Source organism: Dendropsophus ebraccatus, chromosome 10, assembly GCF_027789765.1.
Source record: "Dendropsophus ebraccatus isolate aDenEbr1 chromosome 10, aDenEbr1.pat, whole genome shotgun sequence".
In the NCBI taxonomy this organism is placed as follows: domain Eukaryota; kingdom Metazoa; phylum Chordata; class Amphibia; order Anura; family Hylidae; genus Dendropsophus; species Dendropsophus ebraccatus.
In genome coordinates, this window is record NC_091463.1 from 15,943,948 (window position 1) to 15,965,179 (window position 21,232).

General features: G+C 48.1%; 1 protein-coding gene across 2 annotated transcripts; it reads left to right on the forward strand.

Moving 5' to 3' along the window:
- The first annotated feature begins 6,356 nt into the window (after positions 1-6,356).
- Positions 6,357-20,447, forward strand: ZDHHC12 (zinc finger DHHC-type palmitoyltransferase 12). 2 transcript variants are annotated; one of them, XM_069943726.1, is made up of 5 exons: positions 6,357-6,647; positions 7,416-7,552; positions 7,631-7,723; positions 18,343-18,509; positions 19,049-20,447. In XM_069943726.1, the coding sequence occupies exons 1-5, from the start codon at positions 6,551-6,553 to the stop codon at positions 19,362-19,364; spliced, it is 810 nt and encodes a 269-aa protein (XP_069799827.1). In that variant the 5' UTR covers positions 6,357-6,550; the 3' UTR covers positions 19,365-20,447. The 2 variants fall into 2 exon arrangements, with proteins under 2 accessions (XP_069799827.1, XP_069799828.1); XM_069943727.1 differs by having other exon boundaries at positions 6,360-6,592.
- The last annotated feature ends 785 nt before the right edge of the window (positions 20,448-21,232 follow it).

Consider the following 21,232-nt stretch of genomic DNA (forward strand, 5'->3'; position numbering starts at 1 on the left):
ATCATTGTATAGGGCAGGGATGAGGAACCTTCGGCCCTCCAGCTGTTCCCATCCTGCCTGAAATTGTAGTTTTGCAGCCGCTGGAGGCAGGGCTGTATTAACAGTTTCTGCTGCCCTAGGCACTAAACCTGAAGACGCCCCATCTTCACGCACCTATTGGCTATACCAGACCTGACCGATACCACCATACCCCTCACCCCCCTGGAAAAGACACCAGATTTACTGGCAAGTCTGAATGGGAGGAGGGAAACTAAAAAATAAAAACAAAAAAATTAGTTTTTTCTGTCCCCCTGCTCCCTGGTGCTGCCCCCTCCAAGGTGCTGCCCTAGGCACCGGACCACGGGTGCCTAATGGTAAATACGGCCCTGGCTGGAGGGCCGGAGGTTCCCCATCCCTGGTATAGAGGGTGCAACTCTGGGCCTGGATTGTGCAGTCAGTTCTTCACTCCTCCACAGGGAGGTGATGGCCGTTCTCCTTCAGTCTCTTCTCAGGGTAGAAAACTGGTTAATATGCAGAGTTTTTCTACTTGGCAGCCTCCTCCTCCTCCTCCTGGATCCCTCAGCAGGGATTCCAGGCATTCCTGACCAGGTCTGGAGCTCTCACAGTCCAGCACCATATCCCCCCTATATCCGCCTGCAGGATAACACTGAGGTGAGTGCCTGCCTATATATGTTATTGCACAACACCTACAGGCTGGAGAGGTCTCACACTGTGAGCTATAATATAGCTTCTCTCCCAGGGTTTGGGAATTGTGTCTATTCATATGGGATATCCCCCCCCATACATTATAAGAATATTAGAGGTCACCAAGGAGTGTATGGGATGAATATATATATGGCATGTATGTATAGGTCTCTGAACCTCTATAATAACCGTGGGTGCATTATACCTGATATCTCACACCTGCTGCTGCACAACTTCTTTTTGAAAACTAAGGAGGGGTGTCTGTCTATCCCTGACTGATATATGATAGGAAATATTCTTATGCTTCTCATATGTTCTACATGCGAGGTGAGTATTAGGTTCTGCAGCAGCTGAGGTGTGTTATGAGGTTCTGCAGCAGCTGAGGTGTGTAGTATGACGGTCTGCAGCAGCTGAGGTGTGTATTATGAGGTTCTGCAGCAGCTGAGGTGTGTATTATGAGGTTCTGCAGCAGCTGAGGTGTGTATAATGAGGTTCTGCAGCAGCTGATGTGTGTATTTTGCTGTTCTGCAGCAGCTGAGTTGTGTATTATGAGGTTCTGCAGCAGCTGAGTTGTGTATTATGAGGTTCTGCAGCAGCTGATGTGTGTATTATGAGGTTCTGCAGCAGCTGATGTGTGTATTTTGCTGTTCTGCAGCAGCTGAGTTGTGTATTATGAGGTTCTGCAGCAGCTGAGTTGTGTATTATGAGGTTCTGCAGCAGCTGATGTGTGTATTTTGAGGTTCTGCAGCAGCTGAGGGGTATTACGAGGTTCTGCAGCAGCTGAGTTGTATTATAATATTCTGCAGCAGCTGAGGTGTATTATGAGGTTCTGCAGCAGCTGAGGTGTGTATAATGAGGTTCTGCAGTAGCTGATGTGTGTATTTTGAGGTTCTGCAGCAGCTGAGGTGTATTACGAGGTTCTGCAGCAGCTGAGGTGTATTATAATATTCTGCAGCAGCTGTGGTGTATCATGATGTTGTGCAGCAGCTGAGGTGTGTATTATGAGGTTCTGCAGCAGCTGATGTGTGTATTATGAGGTTCTGCAGCAGCTGAGGTGTGTATTATGCAGCAGTTTGCACACTGCAGCTGCTGGAGAACCTCTTTAACAGCCATGAGTTGCACACCTATGTTTATACCGCTTTTAGCCAGTAGTACATTATCACTGACATGTATTACACTCAGATAATCCCCCTCCCCCATATTACAGTCCAGCAGGGGCCATTGTTTTCTGTTGCTTTTGTTATTTTTCAAGGACCCAATATGGAGATAACCACCACTGCGACCGTCTCTCTGGGATCCCCCGAAACCATAAACCTAATAGAAGACCTGGAGCAACGCCTGAGAGGTCAGATTGGGAGGATGGAGCAGCTGAAGCTGAGCGTAAGTGAGGTGCGGACCCAATATACCTCCCATAGGGGCAGCCAAGCACTGACCCACCCCTCCAGCCTGACAGTCCCCATTCTGGAGCTGGTACTTGGGTACTGTCTATATGTTACTGATCTCTTTCCATCCTGAATCCTGGTATAGGGCACTGCTGCTCCTGGGTGGCCTCTTATGCCAACGCCTTACCCTCTTCCTGCTCTCTTCGTCAGGCCCTTGTCAGTAATGTGAGCGGCACCGGCTTCAGCCACATGGAACGTAGTAGCGAGGACCTGAAGACCGGCTTAACGGAACATTTGGGACTTCTGTGTGATCTCAATGAACGTGTGAAATCACTAGAGATGGCCACCATGTTGCTGGCACAGGTAACCAGAGCCATACATGCCATTAAGCTGTTTTGGGACATAGCTGGCGGGTGTATAGGTAGCCGTCACACTCTACTACAGTAGTGTAAAATCCATGGCCCTCCAGTTGTTGCAAAACTACAATTTCCATCATGCCTGGACAGCCAAAGCCCCCCAGTGGCAGGTACAGGGAGGCAGGTTTTTCATTCACGCTGGTGTTTGGGTGAGCTGTGAGAGCCATCCGGAAGGGGGGGGGGGGGGGCGGTGCACTATGAGAGCCTCCCGGAAGGAGGTAGGTTCTAACAGCGCACCCAATGCTTCACCCCCTCCTCCAGGACAGCTCTCACAGCGCACCTAAATCCCCCCCCCCTCCACACGCACAGGCCTCATAGCAGTTGCATGGTCGGCCTACATAGTAGTCACGCCTCTGGTCCCAAAGGTTGTACTTACACCAGTGGCTCGTACTGATGTTTGCTCTGGGGGTTGGGTGAGTTGTGAGAGCCGTCCGGAAGAGGGGGGGGGGGGGGTTGGGCGTGTCCCGGAAGGAGGTAGGTTTTCACAGCGCACCCAATGCTTCACCCCCTCCTCCAGGACAGCTCTCACTGCACATCTAAATTCCCACCCCCACCCCCCGCGCACAGGCCCCATAGCAGTTGCATGGTCGGCCTCATGATAGTCACGCCTCTGGTCCCAGAGGTTGTACTTGCACCAGTGGCTTGTACTTATGTTTGCTCTGGGGCTCCCTCTGCTGTGCGCGAGTGATTGTGCAGCATATAAGCATTGGTATCATCATGTGGTGATCACGACCTTCTCCTTGCAGGCCTGTACAAAGACCAAGATGTTGAACAGCAGGCGGGCATCGAGACCATACAATACCCGTCCTCAGCTCTGTAAAGACAGCCAGTCCGAAGCAGGGTGGAGCCCAGCCTGGCAGCGCAGGAACAGTGATACGGCTTCTGAGACGTCTTGTGCCTGGTGACCGAGGTGCCAGATTATCAAGATCTCTGGATTATAGGACATATACTCTCCCCATATAATATATCACTACAGCGCAAACTCTGCAGCCTACAATAAAACAACCAAACACAATGTACCACTATGTATTATGTATTACAGTTTATAGGTATCCTAGATTAGATGATGGTCACCCAGCGCTGGTTTATTGGAAATGCTGAAAAACATGCCCGCCTTCTTCCAGAAACAGCGCCACACCTGTCTATTGGTTGTGCTGGGTATTGCAGCTCAATGCCATTAAAATGAAGACCCTTGGATGGTCTAGTGAGGGCTGGTACAGTGCTAGCTCTGATGTGGCAGCCCCCCGATTATGTGACCCACATTCTATGCAGGAGACCCTTATAGTTGTATTGTTGTTGCTGGGGAAGGACCCTCTGATGCCTGATTCCAGAGCAGCCCATAATAATCCAATGCTTGTACCTGTATTGAGTTTAGAGAGTTGTTAAGGAGAGTAAAATGGGGATTGCAGAAGGGTCCCGCCTTGGTCCAGCAGCATAAACCCCTCATCTTATAGACTGAGCAGAGCACTAATGACACCTCACAAAGAGACCTGCCGGAGGATAATAGGAGACTTAACCAATAAGGTACAGACCTTGTAAGGTTGGGGGGCATAGGGAGCAGTCTGTGTGGGAAGGGGGCATAGGGAGCAGTCTGTGTGGGGAGGGTGGATAGGGAGAAGTCTGTGTGGAGAGGGGGGGCAGGGAGCAGTCAGTGTGGGGAGGGGGCATAGGGAGCAGTCTGTGTAGGGAGGGGGCATAGTGAGCAGTCTGTGTGGGGAAGGTGGATATGAAGCAGTCTGTGTGAGGAGGGGGCATAGGGAGCAGTCTGTGTGGGAGGGTGGATAGGGAGCAGTCTGTGTGGGGAGGGGGCATAGTGAGCAGTCTGTGTGGGAGGGTGGATAGGGAGCAGTCTGTGTGGGGGTGGGGCATAGTGAGCAGTCTGTGTGAGGAGGGGGCATAGGGAGCAGTCTGTGTTGGAGGGGGCATAGGGAGCAGTCTGTGTTGGAGGGTGGATAGGAAGCAGTCTGTGTGGGGAGGGGGCATAGGGAGCAGTCTGTGTGGGGAGGGTGGAGAGGTGGGACAGGGAACAGTCTGTGTGGAGAGGGGGCATAGGGAGCAGTCTGTGTGGGAAGGGGGCATAGTGAGCAGTCTGTGTGGGGAGGGGTCAAAGGGAGCAGTCTGTGTGTGTGTGTGGGGGGGGGGGAGCAGTATGGCTTAAGGGGCTTAGGCAGCCGGTGGGAGATAGGAGACTTGGGGATCAGAGTGGACAGAGGGTATGGGAAGCAGTCTATATTAGAGGAGGGGTATGGGAAGCAGTCTATATTAGAGGAGGGGTATGGGAAGCAGTCTACATTGAGTTGGGTTATGGAGAGCAGTCTATATTAGAGGAGGGGTATGGGAAGCAGTCTATATTAGAGGAGGGGTATGGGAAGCAGTCTATGTTAGAGGAGGGGTATGGGAAGCAGTCTACATTGAGGTGGGGTATAGAGAGCAGTCTATATTAAAGAGGGGGTATGGAAAGCAGTCTATATTAGAGAGGGGGTATGGAGAGCAGTCTATATTAGAGGAGGGGTATGGGAAGCAGTCTACATAGAGTTGGGGTATGGAGAGCAGTCTGTATTAGAGAGGCATAGCCATCAGTCTGTATAAGAGAGAAGGGACCATAGAGAGCACTGTGTGTAAGAAGGGGGCTGTCATCCGGCACTGTGGTGGTCTCAGTTACTGGCTGGCTGGATGTATTATAGGGGCACTGTGGTGGTCTCAGTTACTGGCTGGATGTTTTATAGGGGCACTGTGGTGGTCTCAGTTACTGGCTGGATGTATTATAGGGGCACTGTGGTGGTCTCAGTTACTGGCTGGATGTATTATAGGGGCACTGTGGTGGTCTCAGTTGCTGGCTGGCTGGATGTATTATAGGGGCACTGTGGTGGTCTCAGTGACTGGCTGGCTGGCTGTATTATAGGGGCACTGTGGTGGTCTCAGTGACTGGCTGGATGTATTATAGGGGCACTGTGGTGGTCTCAGTAACTGACTGGCTGGCTGGATGTATTATAGGGGCACTGTGGTGGTCTCAGTTACTGGCTGGCTGGATGTATTATAGGGGCACTGTGGTGGTCTCAGTGACTGGCTGGCTGGATGTATTATAGGGGCACTGTGGTGGTCTCAGTTACTGGCTGGATGTATTATAGGGGCACTGTGGTGGTCTCAGTTACTGGCTGGATGTATTATAGGGGCACTGTGGTGGTCTCAGTTACTGCCTGGATGTATTATAGGGGCACTGTGGTGGTCTCAGTTACTGGCTGGCTGGATGTATTATAGGGGCACTGTGGTGGTCTCAGTTACTGGCTGGCTGGATGTATTATAGGGGCACTGTGGTGGTCTCAGTTACTGGCTGGATGTATTATAGGGACACTGTGGTGGTCTCAGTTACTGGCTGGCTGGCTGTATTATAGGGGCACTGTGGTGGTCTCAGTTGCTGGCTGGCTGGCTGTATTATAGGGGCACTGTGGTGGTCTCAGTTACTGGCTGGCTGTATTATAGGGGCACTGTGGTGGTCTCAGTTGCTGGCTGGCTGGCTGTATTATAGGGGCACTGTGGTGGTCTCAGTTACTGGCTGGATGTATTATAGGGGCACTGTGGTGGTCTCAGTTACTGGCTGGATGTATTATAGGGGCACTGTGGTGGTCTCAGTTACTGGCTGGCTGGATGTATTATAGGGGCACTGTGGTGGTCTCAGTGACTGGCTGGCTGGCTGGCTGTATTATAGGGGCACTGTGGTGGTCTCAGTTACTGGCTGGCTGTATTATAGGGGCACTGTGGTGGTCTCAGTGACTGGCCCTGTTACACGGGTACACTGTGACCGGCTCTGAACCCTCAGAGACTCCGTACACAGATAACACGGTCACCGCACTGCCCTCTACTGGACGCTCAGTTATTACTGATCGGCGCTATAACTGCTCCACAACTTCCGGCTGCCGCTCACCAACCAAATACCCCGCAGTGGCGACCAATCGCTGCCGTTACCATAGCGACACTTCCGCGTTCCACAGCCTGCTGGAGACTTCCGGGTTGGTTTCTCCGGCCTACGGGCTGGGTAGCGAGGCGGATGCCCCGGGTCATAGAGCCGTCATGTTCCACAGTGTGTGGGGCTCCGGGTGCGGGATACGGACGGTACATACGCTGCTGACGTGCGGGGTGTCTTTGGTGCTGCTGCTGCATGACACGAGCAAGTATCCAGGACTGTGTTACACATGTGCCTGCATGCTGGTGTATACTGTTATATCCGTATCTGGGAAAGCTGGGTGCCAATATGGCTGCTATTACAGCTCCCACAGGGTTGTCACCCAGCTGTCACTGATATGTGACTTGCAGAGCTTGCTATAGTTATACCCCCTCCACTATATATGTGCCATTCAGGAGTGTGGTAAAGCTGAGTGACTATGCTGTGAATGGGCTGAGATGGTCGTGCATTAATGTTACAGTAGGGGGCGCTGGTGCTTTAGCTGGGCAGAAAGTTATATAGAGATGTAATTTACTTCTATTTCAAAATCCTAAGTCTTCTAGTACTTATTAGCTGCTGTATGTCCTGCAGGAAGTGGTGTATTCTTTCCAGTCTGACACAGCGCTCTCTGCTGCCACCTCTGTCCATCTCAGGAACTGTCCAGAGCAGCAGCAAATCCCCATAGAAAACCTCTCCTGCTCTGGACAGTTCCTGACATGGACAGAGGTGGCAGCAGAGAGCACTGTGTCAGACTGGAGATGATATACCACTTCCTGCAGGACATACAGCAGCTGATAAGTATGGGAAGACTTCTAAATAGAAGCAAATTAAATATAACTTTCTGAAACCAGTTGATTTGAAAGAAAAAGATGTTCACCAGAGTTCTCCTTTAATGTCTATGGGTGTAGGATGGGATGTAGTAAAGCTCCTGGAGAGAGAACAATGCTTTACTCCACATAGTATATAATGTTGACCTATTGTTCTCTCTTTCAGATCTGTATTCCCAGGAGGGGGTCAGGATCCACCTACAGCCGCTGCTCTTTGTGTTGATGGTCACCTGCTCCACGGCGCTGTATTACAGAGTGTCACTCATGGACCCGGGCTATGTACTCACAGACTGTGAGGAGAAGGTGAGGTGTACTGTGTGACCATGTGACCGCAGCCCGGCGCTGATCCTCAGATCTGTAACCGCTTTCCTTCCCTTTCAGTATTCCTCATTCCCAGTAAATGAAGAGCAGGAGACGTCACCAATGACCCCTGACGCCGTGCGGATGAGGCGCTGCGGATACTGCCTGCTAAAGGTGACTGCTAGAGAGTGTCTTTATTCCAGTAGATCTCCACAGTCATCCTTTAAAGAGATTATCCAGGATTACAAACACATGGCCGCTTTCTTCCAGAAACAACACCACTTTGGGTGTAATTTTTAAAGTTCAGTTCCATTGAAGTGAATGGAGCTGAATTGTAATACCACACACAACCTGATCACAGGGGTGGCGCTGTTATTGCAAGAAAGTAGCACTGCGTTTACTAATCCGGGATAAACCCCTTTAACTTGGTCATGTTCAGCCCCGGGCTCTTCAGCTGTTGCAAAACTACAACTCCCAGCATGTAGTAAGCAGGTAATCGTCTGGAGTATAGAGAGATCAGAGGATTGCATTGACTGATATGTTACAGCAACTATACAGAGTGTAGTGCCCCATTATTCTCAGTAACGTCCTATTGCTATGCCGTCATCTGTGTATGCTGGGCGACCCCTTTATAACATGGCTGATGTGAATAAAGCAATCATGGAAGGTCTTAAAGGGGTACTCCTGCATTTTGTTTTCTTTTAAATTTACTGTTTTAGTAAGTTATAGAGATTTGTAATTTACTTCTATTTAAAAATCTCCAGTCTTCCAGTACTTATCAGCTGCTGTATGTCCTGAAGGAAGTGGTGTATTCTTTCCAGTCTGACACAGTGCTCTCTGCTGCCACCTCTGTTCATGTCAGGAACTGTCCAGGGCAGGAGAGGTTTTCTATGGGGATTTGCTGCTGCTCTGGACAGTTCCTGACATGGACAGAGGTAGCAGCAGAGAGCACTGTGTCAGACTGGAATGAATACACCACTTCCTGCAGGACATACAGCAGCTAATAAGTACTGGAAGACGAGATTTTTATATAGAAGTTATTTACAAATCTACATAACTTTCTGACACCAGTTGATTCAAAAGAGAAGAAATTTAGCTGGGGTTCCCCTTTAACCCTTTAAGGACATGGCCCATTTTCGTTTTTACGTTTTCGGTTTTTCCTCCTTGTGTTTAAAAGGTCATAGCACTTGCATTTTTCCACCTAGAAACCCACATGACCCCTTATTTTTTGCGTCACTAATTGTACTTTGCAATTACAGGCTGAATTTTTGCATAAAGTACACTGCGAAACCAGAAAAAAATTCAAAGTGTGGTGAAATTGAAAAAAAAAACGCAATTCTTTTATTTGGGGGAAATGTGTTTTTACGCCATTCACCCTGGGGTAAAACTGACTTGTTATGCATGTTCCTCAAGTCGTTACGATTAAAACGATATATAACATGTATAACTTATATTGTATCTGATGGCCTATAAAAAATTCAAACCGTTGTTAACCAATATACGTTCCTTAAAATCGCTCCATTCCCAGGCTTATAGCGCTTTTATCCTTTGGTCTATGGGGCTGTGCGAGGTGTCAGTTTTTGCGCCATGATGTGATCTTTCTATCGGTACCTTGATTGCCCATATACGTCTTTTTGATCACATTTTATTAAATTTTTTCTGGATTTGATGCGACCAAAAATGCGCAATTTTGCACTTTGGGATTTTTTTGCGCTGACGCCGTTTACCGTACGAGATCAGGAATGTAATTATTTAATAGTTCGGGCGATTACGCACGCGGCGATAGCAAACATGTTTATTTATTTATTTATTTGTTTACTTTTATTTAAAACCTGGGAAAAGGGGGGTGATTCAGACTTTTATTAGGGGAGGGGGCTTTTTACTATAAACAACACTTTTTTTTTTTTTTTTTTACACATATACTAGAAGCCCCCCTGGGGGACTTCTAGTATATACACTGTGATCTCTCATTGAGATCTCTGCAGCATAGATATGCTGCAGAGATCCATGAGATCGGCACTCGTTTGCTTTCGGCTGCTGCAGCCGGAAACAAACGAGTGCCGAGCCGAGGACGGCGCCATCTTGGACGCGTCCCCGGCCGGCATCAGTAACGGAGATCGCTCCTCCGGGACAAGGTCCCGGAGGAGCGATCTCCCCCACTAGACACCAGGGAAACGTTGCCTCCGGTAATCGGAGGCAGCTGTCAACTTTGACAGCTGCCTCCGATTAGCTAATTAGCGGGCACGGCGATCAGACCGTGCCCGCTAATAGCGGCGGTCCCGGGCTACACGCGGCACCCGGGATCGCGGCACTTCAAAGCGGGGCCGCCGCGCGGCCCCGCTTTGAAGTGCAAGTGAGGACATAGGACGTACCGGTACGTCCTATGTCCTTAACCCCTTAAGGACAGAGCCTGAAATGGCCTTAATGACAGAGACAAATTTTATGAATATGACCAGTGTCACTTTAGTCATTAATAACTTCGGCATGCTTTTACCTATCCGGCTGATTCTGAGATTGTTTTCTCGTGACATATTGTACTTTACATTTCTGGTAAATTGGAGTCGATACTCATAACAAATCTTTATGAAAAAAACCCAAATAATGTGAAAAAATGTGAAAAAATGCATTTTTCCAACTTTGAAACTTTTTTGCGTATACAGAAAGTGGTTATACCACATAAATTATATATTAAATAGCATTGGCAACATGTCTACTTTATGTTGGCGGTATTTATTAAACTATTTTTCATTTTTTTTACACAATAGGGAGCTTAAAACATTAGCAGCAAATTTCCAAATTTTCAGTAAAATTTCAAAATCAGATATTTTTAGGGACCTGTTCAGGTTTAAAGTGTATTTGAGGGGCCTGTATGTTAGAAAGCCCCACAAAGCACCCCATTTCAGAAACTGCACCCCCCAAACTCTGCAAAAGCAGATCCAGAAAGTGTTTTAACCCTTTAGGGGAGTCACAGAAATAAAAGCTAAGTGTGTAAGGAATTTGAAAATTTTAATTTTCTGTGCAGAGATTTTATTGTAATCCAATATTTTTCATAATTATAAACCTATTACCAGAGAAATGCACCCCAATAATTATTGCCCCGTTTCTGCAGTTTATAGAAATACCCCATATGTGACCCTATTGCGCTATTTGACGCAACCACAAGCCTCAGATATAAGGGAGCGCCTAGTGAATTTCAACGCCTCCGTTATATTTGGTCATTTTTGACTGTACCACTTCAGGTTGGCAGAGGCTCTGGGGTGTCAAAACCTAAAAAACACCCCTAAAGGGACACCATTTAGAAAACTACACCCCTCAAGGAATGTAACAAGGGGTGCGGTGAGCATCTGGACCCCACAGGTGCTTCACAGATTTTCCGAACAATATGGCGTGAAAAAAGAAAAATTTATTTTTTACACTAAAACGTTGTTCTAGCCTTCAATTTTTCATTTTCACAAAGGGATAAAAGGAAAAAAAAAACACCAAACATGTAGTGCAGTTTCTCCCGAGTACAGAAATACCCCACATGTGGCGATAAAGTGCCAAGGGGGCGCAGGACGAGCCTCCAAAGGGAAGGAGTGCCAATTGGCTTTTGGAAGCTGAATTTCACTGGAAAGGATTTCAAGGGCCATGTCGCATTTACAGAGGCCCTATGCTACCAGGACAGTGGAAACCCCCCACAAGTGACCCCATTCTGGAAACTACACCCCTCAAGGAATCTAACAAGGGGTGCAGTGAGCATATGGACCCCACTGGTGATGGGCACAAATGTGGAACAATGTGGCGTGAAAGGGAAAAATTTCATTTTTTCACTTTCATGGCACAAATGTGCCCGTCATCAAGGGGTCCATATCCTCTTTCCCCCCCCTGTTAGATTCCTTGAGGGGTGCAGTTTCCAGAATGGAGTCACTTGTGGGGGGTTTCCAGTGTTTTGGCAGCACGAGGGCTCTGTAAATGCGACATGGCGTTCATCATCCATTCTAGCCAAATCCAACCTCCAAAATCCAAATGGCGCTCCTTCCCTTCGGAGGCTTGCCCTGCGCCCACATGGCGCTTTATGTCCACATGTGGGGTATTTACGGACTCGGGGGAAATTGCTCTACACATATTGTGTGTTTTTTTCTCTTTTAACCCCTTGTGAAAATGATAAATTCAAGGCTAAACCAACATTATAGTGTAAAAAATGTAATATTTCATTTTCACGCCACATTGTTCCACATTTGTGCCCGTCACCAGTGGGGTCCATATGCTCACTACACCCCTTGTTACATTCCTTGAGGGGTGTAGTTTCCATAATGGGGTCACTTGTGGGGGGTTTCAACTGTCTTGGCAACACAGGGGCCTTTTGAATGCAACATGGCCCCTCAAAATCCATTCCATCCAAATCCAGCCTTCAAAAACGAAATGGTGCTCCTTCCCTTCGGAGGCTTACCCTGCACCCGAATGGCGCTTTATGTCCACATGTGGGGTATTTACGGACTCGGGGGAAATTGCGCTACACATTTTGTTTTTCTTCTCCTCTTTTAACCCCTTGTGAAAATGATATATTCAAGGCTAAACCAACATTATAGTGTAAAAAATGTAATATTTCATTTTCACGCCACATTGTTCCACATTTGTGTCCGTCACCAGTGGGGTCCATATGCTCACTACACCCCTTGTTACATTCCTTGAGGGGTTCAGTTTCCATAATGGGGTCACTTGTGGGGGGTTTCAACTGTCTTGGCAACACAGGGGCCTTTTGAATGCAACATGGCCCCTCGAAATCCATTCCATCCAAATCCAGCCTTCAAAAACCAAATGGCGCTTCTTCCCTTCGGAGGCTTACCCTGCACCCGCATGGCGCTTTATGTCCACATGTGGGGTATTTCCGTACTCAGGGGAAATTGCTCTACACATTAAATGTTTTTTTTTATCTTTTAACCCCTTGTGAAAATGAAAAAACATGACAAGATTAATAATTTAGAGTAAAAATTTTACAAAAATTACACTAAATGTTGGTCTAGCCTTGATTTTTTTCCATTTCCACAAGGGGTTAAAAAAGAAAATGAACACAAAACGTGTAGGGTAGTGTCCCCTGAGTACGAAAATACCCCACATGTGGGCATAATGTGTCATATGGGCACAGGGCAAGTCACCAAAGGGACAGAGCGCCATTTAGAGGCTGGAATGGAGGATGGAGGCCATGTCGCAATTACAAAGCTCCTGTGCTGCCAGGACAGTAGAAACCCCCAACAAGTGACCCCATTCTGGAAACTACACCCCATAAGGAATCTAACAAGGGGTGCAGTGAGCATATGGACCCCACTGGTGACGGGCACTTACGTAGAACATGTGCCGAGAAAATAAAAAATACAATTTTTTTCATTTTCACGTCCCAAATGTGGCCGTCACCAGGGGGCCATATCCCCGCTGCCCCCCTTCTTAGATTCCTTATGGGGTGTAGTTTCCAGAATGGGGTCACTTGGGGGGGGTTTCTACTGTCCTGGCCGCACAGAGGCTTTGTAATTGCATCATGGCATCCTCTAATGGGAATGGTGGCCATACCTACTTAGCTGGGGAAAAGGGACAATTCTAATTTATTTGGGGGCAATTGGGCCAATTATTAGTTTATAAGGTTGGAAATGACAGGTGTCCATCAAACTCAACCTGTGTTGATCCAGAGGAAGGCAAAAACCCCTCGTGAGGCAGACGACAGTAGCCTCATCACAGGGAAAAATTCCTTCCCGACTCCATAATGGCGATCAAAATAATCCCCGGACCAACGTGACCCCTGAAATAGGAATAAGGGACAGAATTTAGATAATGTAGAACCCCAGTGACGTGTGGTGCGCCTTGGAGCGATCCAGTATGCAGAGGCCGGGGGGATCAGGACAGGTGTCACACTGGAAATGGTGTCCTTCCTGATCCCCCTGTTACCCCACACTCTGCACTTCTTCTGGGGTCTCCTGTTCTCCAGTGTGGGGGACGTCACCTGGAAAATGTTGTCCTGGTGCGATACGGGGTCCCACATATCCAGAAGCGCTGGGTCCGCTCCATGGCTGCTAAATATTAGGGCGCTATTACTGCTTCTGATATGTTCGGATCGTGCCGCAAGCTACAGGGCAGCGAGGGACTGGAAGAGGGGGTGCTGGTATAAAAGTTATCCCGTACAGGTGGTAACCTTTATCCAGCAGTGGGAAGATCAGTTCCCGGACGATCTCCCCACTAACTCCGAGGATGGGGGGGGGGAGTGGGCATCTGGGGGCTGGATTCGGGTGTCCCTTCCTACATACACTCTAAGGGTACATGCACACTGCGGAATCGCGACAGATAACCCTTCGTGCATTCCACAGCTGGCACCCGCCGGCGGACTGATGCAGGCGCACGTCTCCACACGTGTCATAGACTCCATTCTATGCACGGGCGGATTCCGCTCTCCGTCCAACGTGTTCATTCTTTGGATGGACGACGGATTCCGCCCGTGCATAGAATGGAGTCTATGACACGGGTAGAGACATGCGCCCGCATCAGTCCGCCGGTGGGTGCCAGCTGCGGAATGCACAAAGGGTTATCCTTCGCCATTCCGCAGTTTGCACGTACACGAAATCTGTAAGTGTACCCTGAGGTACTGTCACAGAGTTTGTAGAATTTCACGCCATACCGTCATCTCTTATTGGGACGGTACTGGCAGAAAAGACGTGTCTGGGGGGCAGCGCACACTACGCTACCCCCAGACACGTCACTGGATGATGAGGATGAATGGAGGAAAGAAGGATCCCCCCCATTCATCCTCACTGGCTGTTTCGGTGTCGGAGGTAATAATAACGTATCCCTCTGACGCCGAAAACACCCTGGGGGCCATCTTTATATGGGGACTAGTATATGGGGTATGTAGTGGTGTAGTGTCAAACTTTATTCAATGTAGTGTGGTGTAATGTAGTGTTTTTTACGTGTTTTTTTACAGTAAGTATAAAAAAAAAACCTACGCCAACAAAGGAGTTGCTGATAAATGCCGCACTTATGTGCGGCACTTATAAGCAGACCGTGGCAGTAGAATATAGAAAAAAAACACCCTACGCCAAAAAGGAGGAGTTGCTGATTAGCAGCGCACTTTCGTGCGATGCTGATCAACACTCAGCGGCGATAGGGTGCGGAAAATAGAAAAAAAAAAAATTTGGAAAAAAAAAAACAACCTTTTTCTACATTCTGAATATCCCTGTAGCTGCTGATAAGTGTATTACACATATCAGCCGCTAGAGGGCAGCAGAGCGCAAAATCCGGAAAATGACGAGGCTGGAGCCGAAAATAGCCGAAAGAAGACGACGGGGACCGCCGGAAAGACCCGAAGACCGAACGGAATGACGGAGGACGCCGCGAACCCGGAAGACGCCGATCAGGAGCCCGGGACAGGTGAGTAATGTACAAATACCTGCTCTGGACCCCTCGGCTACCTAGCTGAGGGGTCCAGGGCAGGTATTTACTATATTGTGGGACTCTGATCGCCGTGCCACCGGCCCGATCGCCGTGAACGGCCGGCCGGCCGTTCACGGCGATCGGGCCGGTGGCACGGCGATCACCATTACTTTTTACAGTAATGGCGGTCGGTGCCGTCCTCGGACAGCACCGACCGCCATTTTTTTCCGGGTCATCGGGTCGCCGATGACCCGGAAAGGTTCCGATCGCCGCTATTGGCTGATCTGAATTGATCAGCCTATAGCGGCGATCGTAAGCACGGGGGGTGTTAACCACCCCCCGTGCCGTGAAGCTAAGATGGCCTGCTATGATTTATAGCAGGCCATCTTCCCCGACCGCTGTGTGTGAACACGCAGCGATCGGGGAAACATCGGGCGTACCCATACGCCCGTTTGCGTTAAAGCCCAGGCAACGGGGGCGTATGGGTACGCCCGATGTCGTTAAGGGGTTAAGAGGTTAAAGCATAACTGTCATGTTTTTTTTTTTTTATTGCAGAAATCAGTAGTATAAGCGATTTTAAGAAATTCTGTAATAGGTTTCATCAGCCAAAAAAGCCTCCTTCTGTACTCAAGAGGCAATCTCCCAGCCTCCCCCCCCCCCCCCCCCGACTTCTTATCTGTACATTATCAGGCAAACACGTCTTCATTACAGAGAAGCCAGTGAAGACGGGTCTGCTCTCTCCATTGTAAGCCTATGAAGGGGGGAGGGGCTGAGGGAGATGAGGGAGCAGGAAGAGGTGACATGAAGGTCAGCTGTTTGTAGACTCTCTGGGCACCTAAACCGCAGAATTCTGGGGTCAGAAAGGTCAGTGCTTATCTATGAACTTACTGAGAGAAGATTGCAGGGTGTTGTACTGTGCAGGACTGCTCCGTGCTCAGTCACTCCTAACAGCCCCTCCCCTCTCCATAGCCACATAATGGACACAGAAATCCTGCTGCTTCTGCAGTGAGGGGGGAGGCTGGGAGATTGCTTTTTCAGTACAGAAGGAAACTCTTTTAGTACATAAAACCTATTACAGAGTTTCTTAAAATCGCTTGTACTGTTGATATTTAATGTTTACAGAAAAATGACCCTGAAATGACAGTTATGCTTTAAGTCTCCTCTAGTATTGATAGATATGCAAAATGAAAAACCCTTGGAGCCTCAAAGAGTGTCGAAACACAGGACTAGCCAGATATCCCTCCGGGAAGGATCCAGCTAAGGGGGGGCTCCTATAAGCAGGGCTGTGGAGTTTGAGTCGGAGCTAGTTTTGGCTGGAGTCAGAAAAAAAATGTACCGACTCCGACTCCAGCTTTAAAAAAATCTTTAAAAAATGTAGAATTGAATTTTGATATGAATCTTACAAGTTTTGCTCATGAATATATATTATGAGCAACATTCTAATAGGACACTGGCCCTATTACATAAGGGTGGTCGGGGAATATATCAGTAATAGGACACTGGCCCTATTACATAAGGGTGGTCGGGGAATATATCAGTAATAGGACACTGGCCATATTACATAAGGGTGGTCGGAGAATATATCAGTAATAGGACACTGGCCCTATTACATAAGGGTGGTCGGGGAATATATCAGTAATAGGACACTGGCCATATTACATAAGGGTGGTCGGAGAATATATCAGTAATAGGACACTGGCCCTATTACATAAGGGTGGTCGGGGAATATATCAGTAATAGGATACTGGCCCTATTACATAAGGGTGGTCGGGGAATATATCAGTAATAGGACACTAGCCCTATGACATAAGGGTGGTCGGGGGAATATATCAGTAATAGGACACTGGCCCTATTACATAAGGGTGGTCGGGGAATATATCAGTAATAGAGATCTGTGCTGTTCTCTTCCTGGATGCTGGATGACTGTATATGGATGACTGTATATGAGCAGTAGTGTAATATGGAGATATCCTGTGTAATATAGAGGAGGAGGAGGAGACATAAGTAGTGTAGCAGTAACCTTTGTCCTCAGTGTGGTGTTTTCTCTCTCCGAGAAGATTGTGTGTTTTTCTTCAGTGTGGCTGCAGCAGGCTGTGTGTGTGTGTGTGTGTGTGCGTGTGCTATTGCGTGCCCCCACAGTGACCTTCTATATCACTATGTGTGACCCCTCTCTATATCACTATGTGTGACCCCCTGTATATCACTATGTGTGACCCCTCTCTATATCACTATGTGTGACCCCCTGTATATCACTTTGTGTGACCCCTCTCTATATCACTATGTGTGACCCCTCTCTATATCACTGTGTGACCCCCTGTATATTACTATGTGTGACCCCCTGTATATCACTATGTGTGACCCCTCTCTATATCACTATGTGTGACCCCCTCTATATCACTATGGCTGACCTCTATATTACAGGTATCTGGCAGTGTTAGCAGTGTTTCTTTAAGTATGGAGAATATTTAGTTAGAAACATAGAAGACTGTCAGCAGGAAAAGACCACCTGCCCCATCTAGTCTAGTTGTGAGTAGTTCAGGACATGGAGGCTGGAGACTGGCTGCATCCACTGCACACACAGAAGAAGCTGCTTTATATGTTTCCTTATTCCCTCAGAAGTCGCCCCAGGATAATGTAGGACATTAGGGAGAAGCTGCTGAGCTAGTGTGATAAATAACTCCCCTGGTATATGACCGGCCATTTATGAAGGAGCAGAAGTTGGAGTCTGAGTCAGTCCTCATAAAATTCAGGAGTCGGAGCTGTGGCTTACCAACTCCACAGCCCTGCCTATAAGTCAATGTAATGACAAAGGACAAACCAAGGCCAGGTATCCATCCACATACAGCTGTTTCGGGGTGTTGCCCCTCATCAAAGTGGAGCAGGATTCTGGCTAGGTGGGAGCAATGCCTAGTAGAGCCATAAGAGAAACAGACCACTGATCTCAGGGAGACCAGCCAAACGATAACACTGCCGGCTGCTAGTAAAAGCACTCAATGCAGTGAAGTCCTAGGTGCATTGCCACCTGGGAAACATGAATATGCAAAAGAAGAGCCCGTGGATCCTCATCAAAGAGTGGTGGTTTTGGTGGTTTCCTTACAGGAGCTCCCCCTCGGCTGGATCCTTCCCGGCGGGATATCTGGCTAGTCCTGTGTTTCGAGACTCTTTGATGAGGCTCCACAGGCTCTTCTTTTGCATATTCATGTTTCCCAGGGGGCAATGCACCTAGGACTTTACTGCTTTGAGCGCTTTTACTAGCAGCCGGCAGTGTTGTCATTTGGCTGGTCTCCCTGAGATCAGTGATCTGTTTCTCTAGTAGTGATAGAAACACTTCCAAGTACAAATACATCAGACTGCTCTTCTAGTAGGGAATATAATCTGATTAATCCCATCTCATCCCACAGCAGCCAATGAGGGCCCGGCACTGCAAATCCTGCCAGCGCTGCGTGCGGAGATACGACCACCACTGCCCCTGGATTGAGAACTGTGTGGGGGAGAAGAACCATCGAGTCTTCTTCCTGTACTTGGCTCTTCAGCTGTTTGTGCTGCTCTGGGCCGTCCGCATCGCTTGGTGAGAAAAGTCATAGAACGTAACTCTGGATCAGTAATAGATTATATTTATTTATATATATATATATATATATATATATATATATATATATATATATATATATATATATATATATATAATCTACAGTGACAGCAGAATAGTGAGTGCAGCTCTGGAGTATAATACAGGATGTAACTCAGGATCAGTAATGCAATGTATGTACACAGTGACCCCACCAGCAGAATAGTGAGTGCAGCTCTGGAGTATAATACAGGATGTAACTCAGGATCAGTAATGCAATGTATGTACACAGTGACCCCACCAGCAGAATAGTGAGTGCAGCTCTGGAGTATAATACAGGATGTAACTCAGGATCAGTAATGCAATGTATGTACACAGTGACCCCACCAGCAGAATAGGGAGTGCAGCTCTGGAGTATAACACAGGATCAGTAATGTATGTACACAGAAGTTATTCACTTTATAATAGATGAGATTACTCACATGTGGGCACTACCCACTTGATACGCTGACACCTCAGTCCATGTCTGCCTTGTACAGGTCTGGATTTCACTCTGCAGACGCCTGGAGCCATTGGCTGCGCACTAACCTCTTCTTGCTCTTGGCTTTCATTGTGATCGGGATCTTCACGGTGGTGGTGAGTCTGCTGCTTGGCAGCCATCTGTACCTCATCTCCAGCAACGTCACCACCTGGGAGTTCATGTCCCACCATCGCATCTCCTACCTGAAGCAGTGCGACTCAGACACTAACCCCTTCGACAGGGGCATCATCCGCAACCTTTGGGGCTTCTTCTGTACGTGTGGCAGTGTGGCATGGGAACGGGTCTATTCCAGAGACACTATAAGTGTAGTATGAAAGCGGGCCAGAGCTGAGAATACAGACACTCGCCCTACAGCTATGTGAAGGGGTGGTGGATAACAGTATGGATGCAGCTCCAGGCACTGCCCTTTGCTATCACCATAAGGAGGTAGCACATAGACAGCTGGACCCGGACTTATGGTCACCATCAGCTGCATTGTGCCACTCCCAGGATCTAAAGGATTAGGAGCAATATTCTGATACATAAACCACTGCTCCCGTTACCTGCAATGGAATTGAATGGACAAACGTGTAGGTTAGGACTACTCCAGATAAGAGGAGGTGCTGCACCGGTCTATATAAGGTGCGGGATTTAGAGGGCATGTCCATCTTTGCAGCCAATGCATCAAAAATCAAGTCAAGTAAAAATCCATGGGTTGATGTAGACAGAACACAATCCGTATGTGTAGTCTGATCCAGCAGTCCACTCCCCTCTCTTATGCTTTGGAAGATAGCGGAGTAAAGGCCTGGTCATTTTATTATTGCTGCCCATACATCCCTCATGAGCAATGTGCACCTGATAACTATATAAGCGGCTGCAATAGTCTCAATCAATGAACAAGTGAGACTTGTCTCCAATAACTGGGCAATGTTCTTGTCAACCCTTATTCGGTCCAACATTGGGTCGTGTGTAAAGGGGCTAAGCTGCTGAATCAGATTACACAGGTCTGCATGGAAGCTGTATACTAGAGACAAGCAAATTTATGGGAATAATGAAGCAAAGCACTTTGTTCCTATCTGCATTCTGCTCATCGGGCTGGGGGCTTTGAAGTCTGCTCCGCTCTGTGGTGCTCCTCCCCAGGTGCTGGGAGTAGATTGAGCTCTGTTTCCCAGGACTGGATCCAGTTTTTCCCAGCACCCGAGGAGGAGCGACACGGATAGGCTAACCCCCACGTGTCTCTGCAGCCAGTGCAGTCCTGCCATGCATTTCTCTCCTGGGAGAGGTCCCATCCCTTGCTGTCTCTATAGAGATATCTTATATTATACTTATGCTGCATTACAATGTGGCCGGATCATTGCACTGATTTTTTTTTTATGTGTTTTGCTAATGCTGTTGGTTTAATAAAGAATCTGTGCCGATATCATCTTGATACCTGCGGCTCGGTGAAGGGGAGACATCTTGTATAGAGATGAGTGAGGTTACAGTACAGATGAAGCAAATCACTTTGTTAGCTCATCAATCTGCTTATCAGCCGGCTGCCTTTGACGTCCGTGTCGCTCCACCCCAGGTGCCTGGAAAAGCTGGATCAAGTCCTGGGAGGGCCGAGCAGTAGAGACATCAAAGGCAGTCGGCTGATAAGCAGATAGACAAGCTAAAAAAGCCATTCACTTTGTCTGTACTGTAAATTTGCTTATCTCTAGTTCTGTATATCAGGACTGTAAGGGCGCTATTACATAATTTACATCCGATTATCGTTCCGTATAATAAACACAACGATCAACCAATGACAACGATCATCGGCTGATGGTTGACATAGCTTTGGACCTATAATTGTTGGGCACCGACCGCGCATCGCTACGTGTAATAGCAGTGCGCAGCCGGCAGCTGACGATTTGCAAATTGCATACATTACCTATCCATGGTCCAGGGCTCCTCCTGCGCTCTGCTTCTCCCGAGTCCCGCGTGCTGCAGCTTCAAAGCTGCCTGTCTCAGCTGACAGGCCACTTAGCCAATCATTGTCCAGGACCGCTGCGACCAGTGATTGGCTGAGCGGCCTGTCAGCTAAGATATGCCGCTCTGAAGCTGCAGTGCGCAGGACCCAGGGAGAAGCAGAGCGCAGGAGGAGCCCTGCCTGGACCATGGATAGGTAATGTATGCAGTTTAAGCAAGGGCTGCAAGGACATTGGTAATGATGTCTATGCAG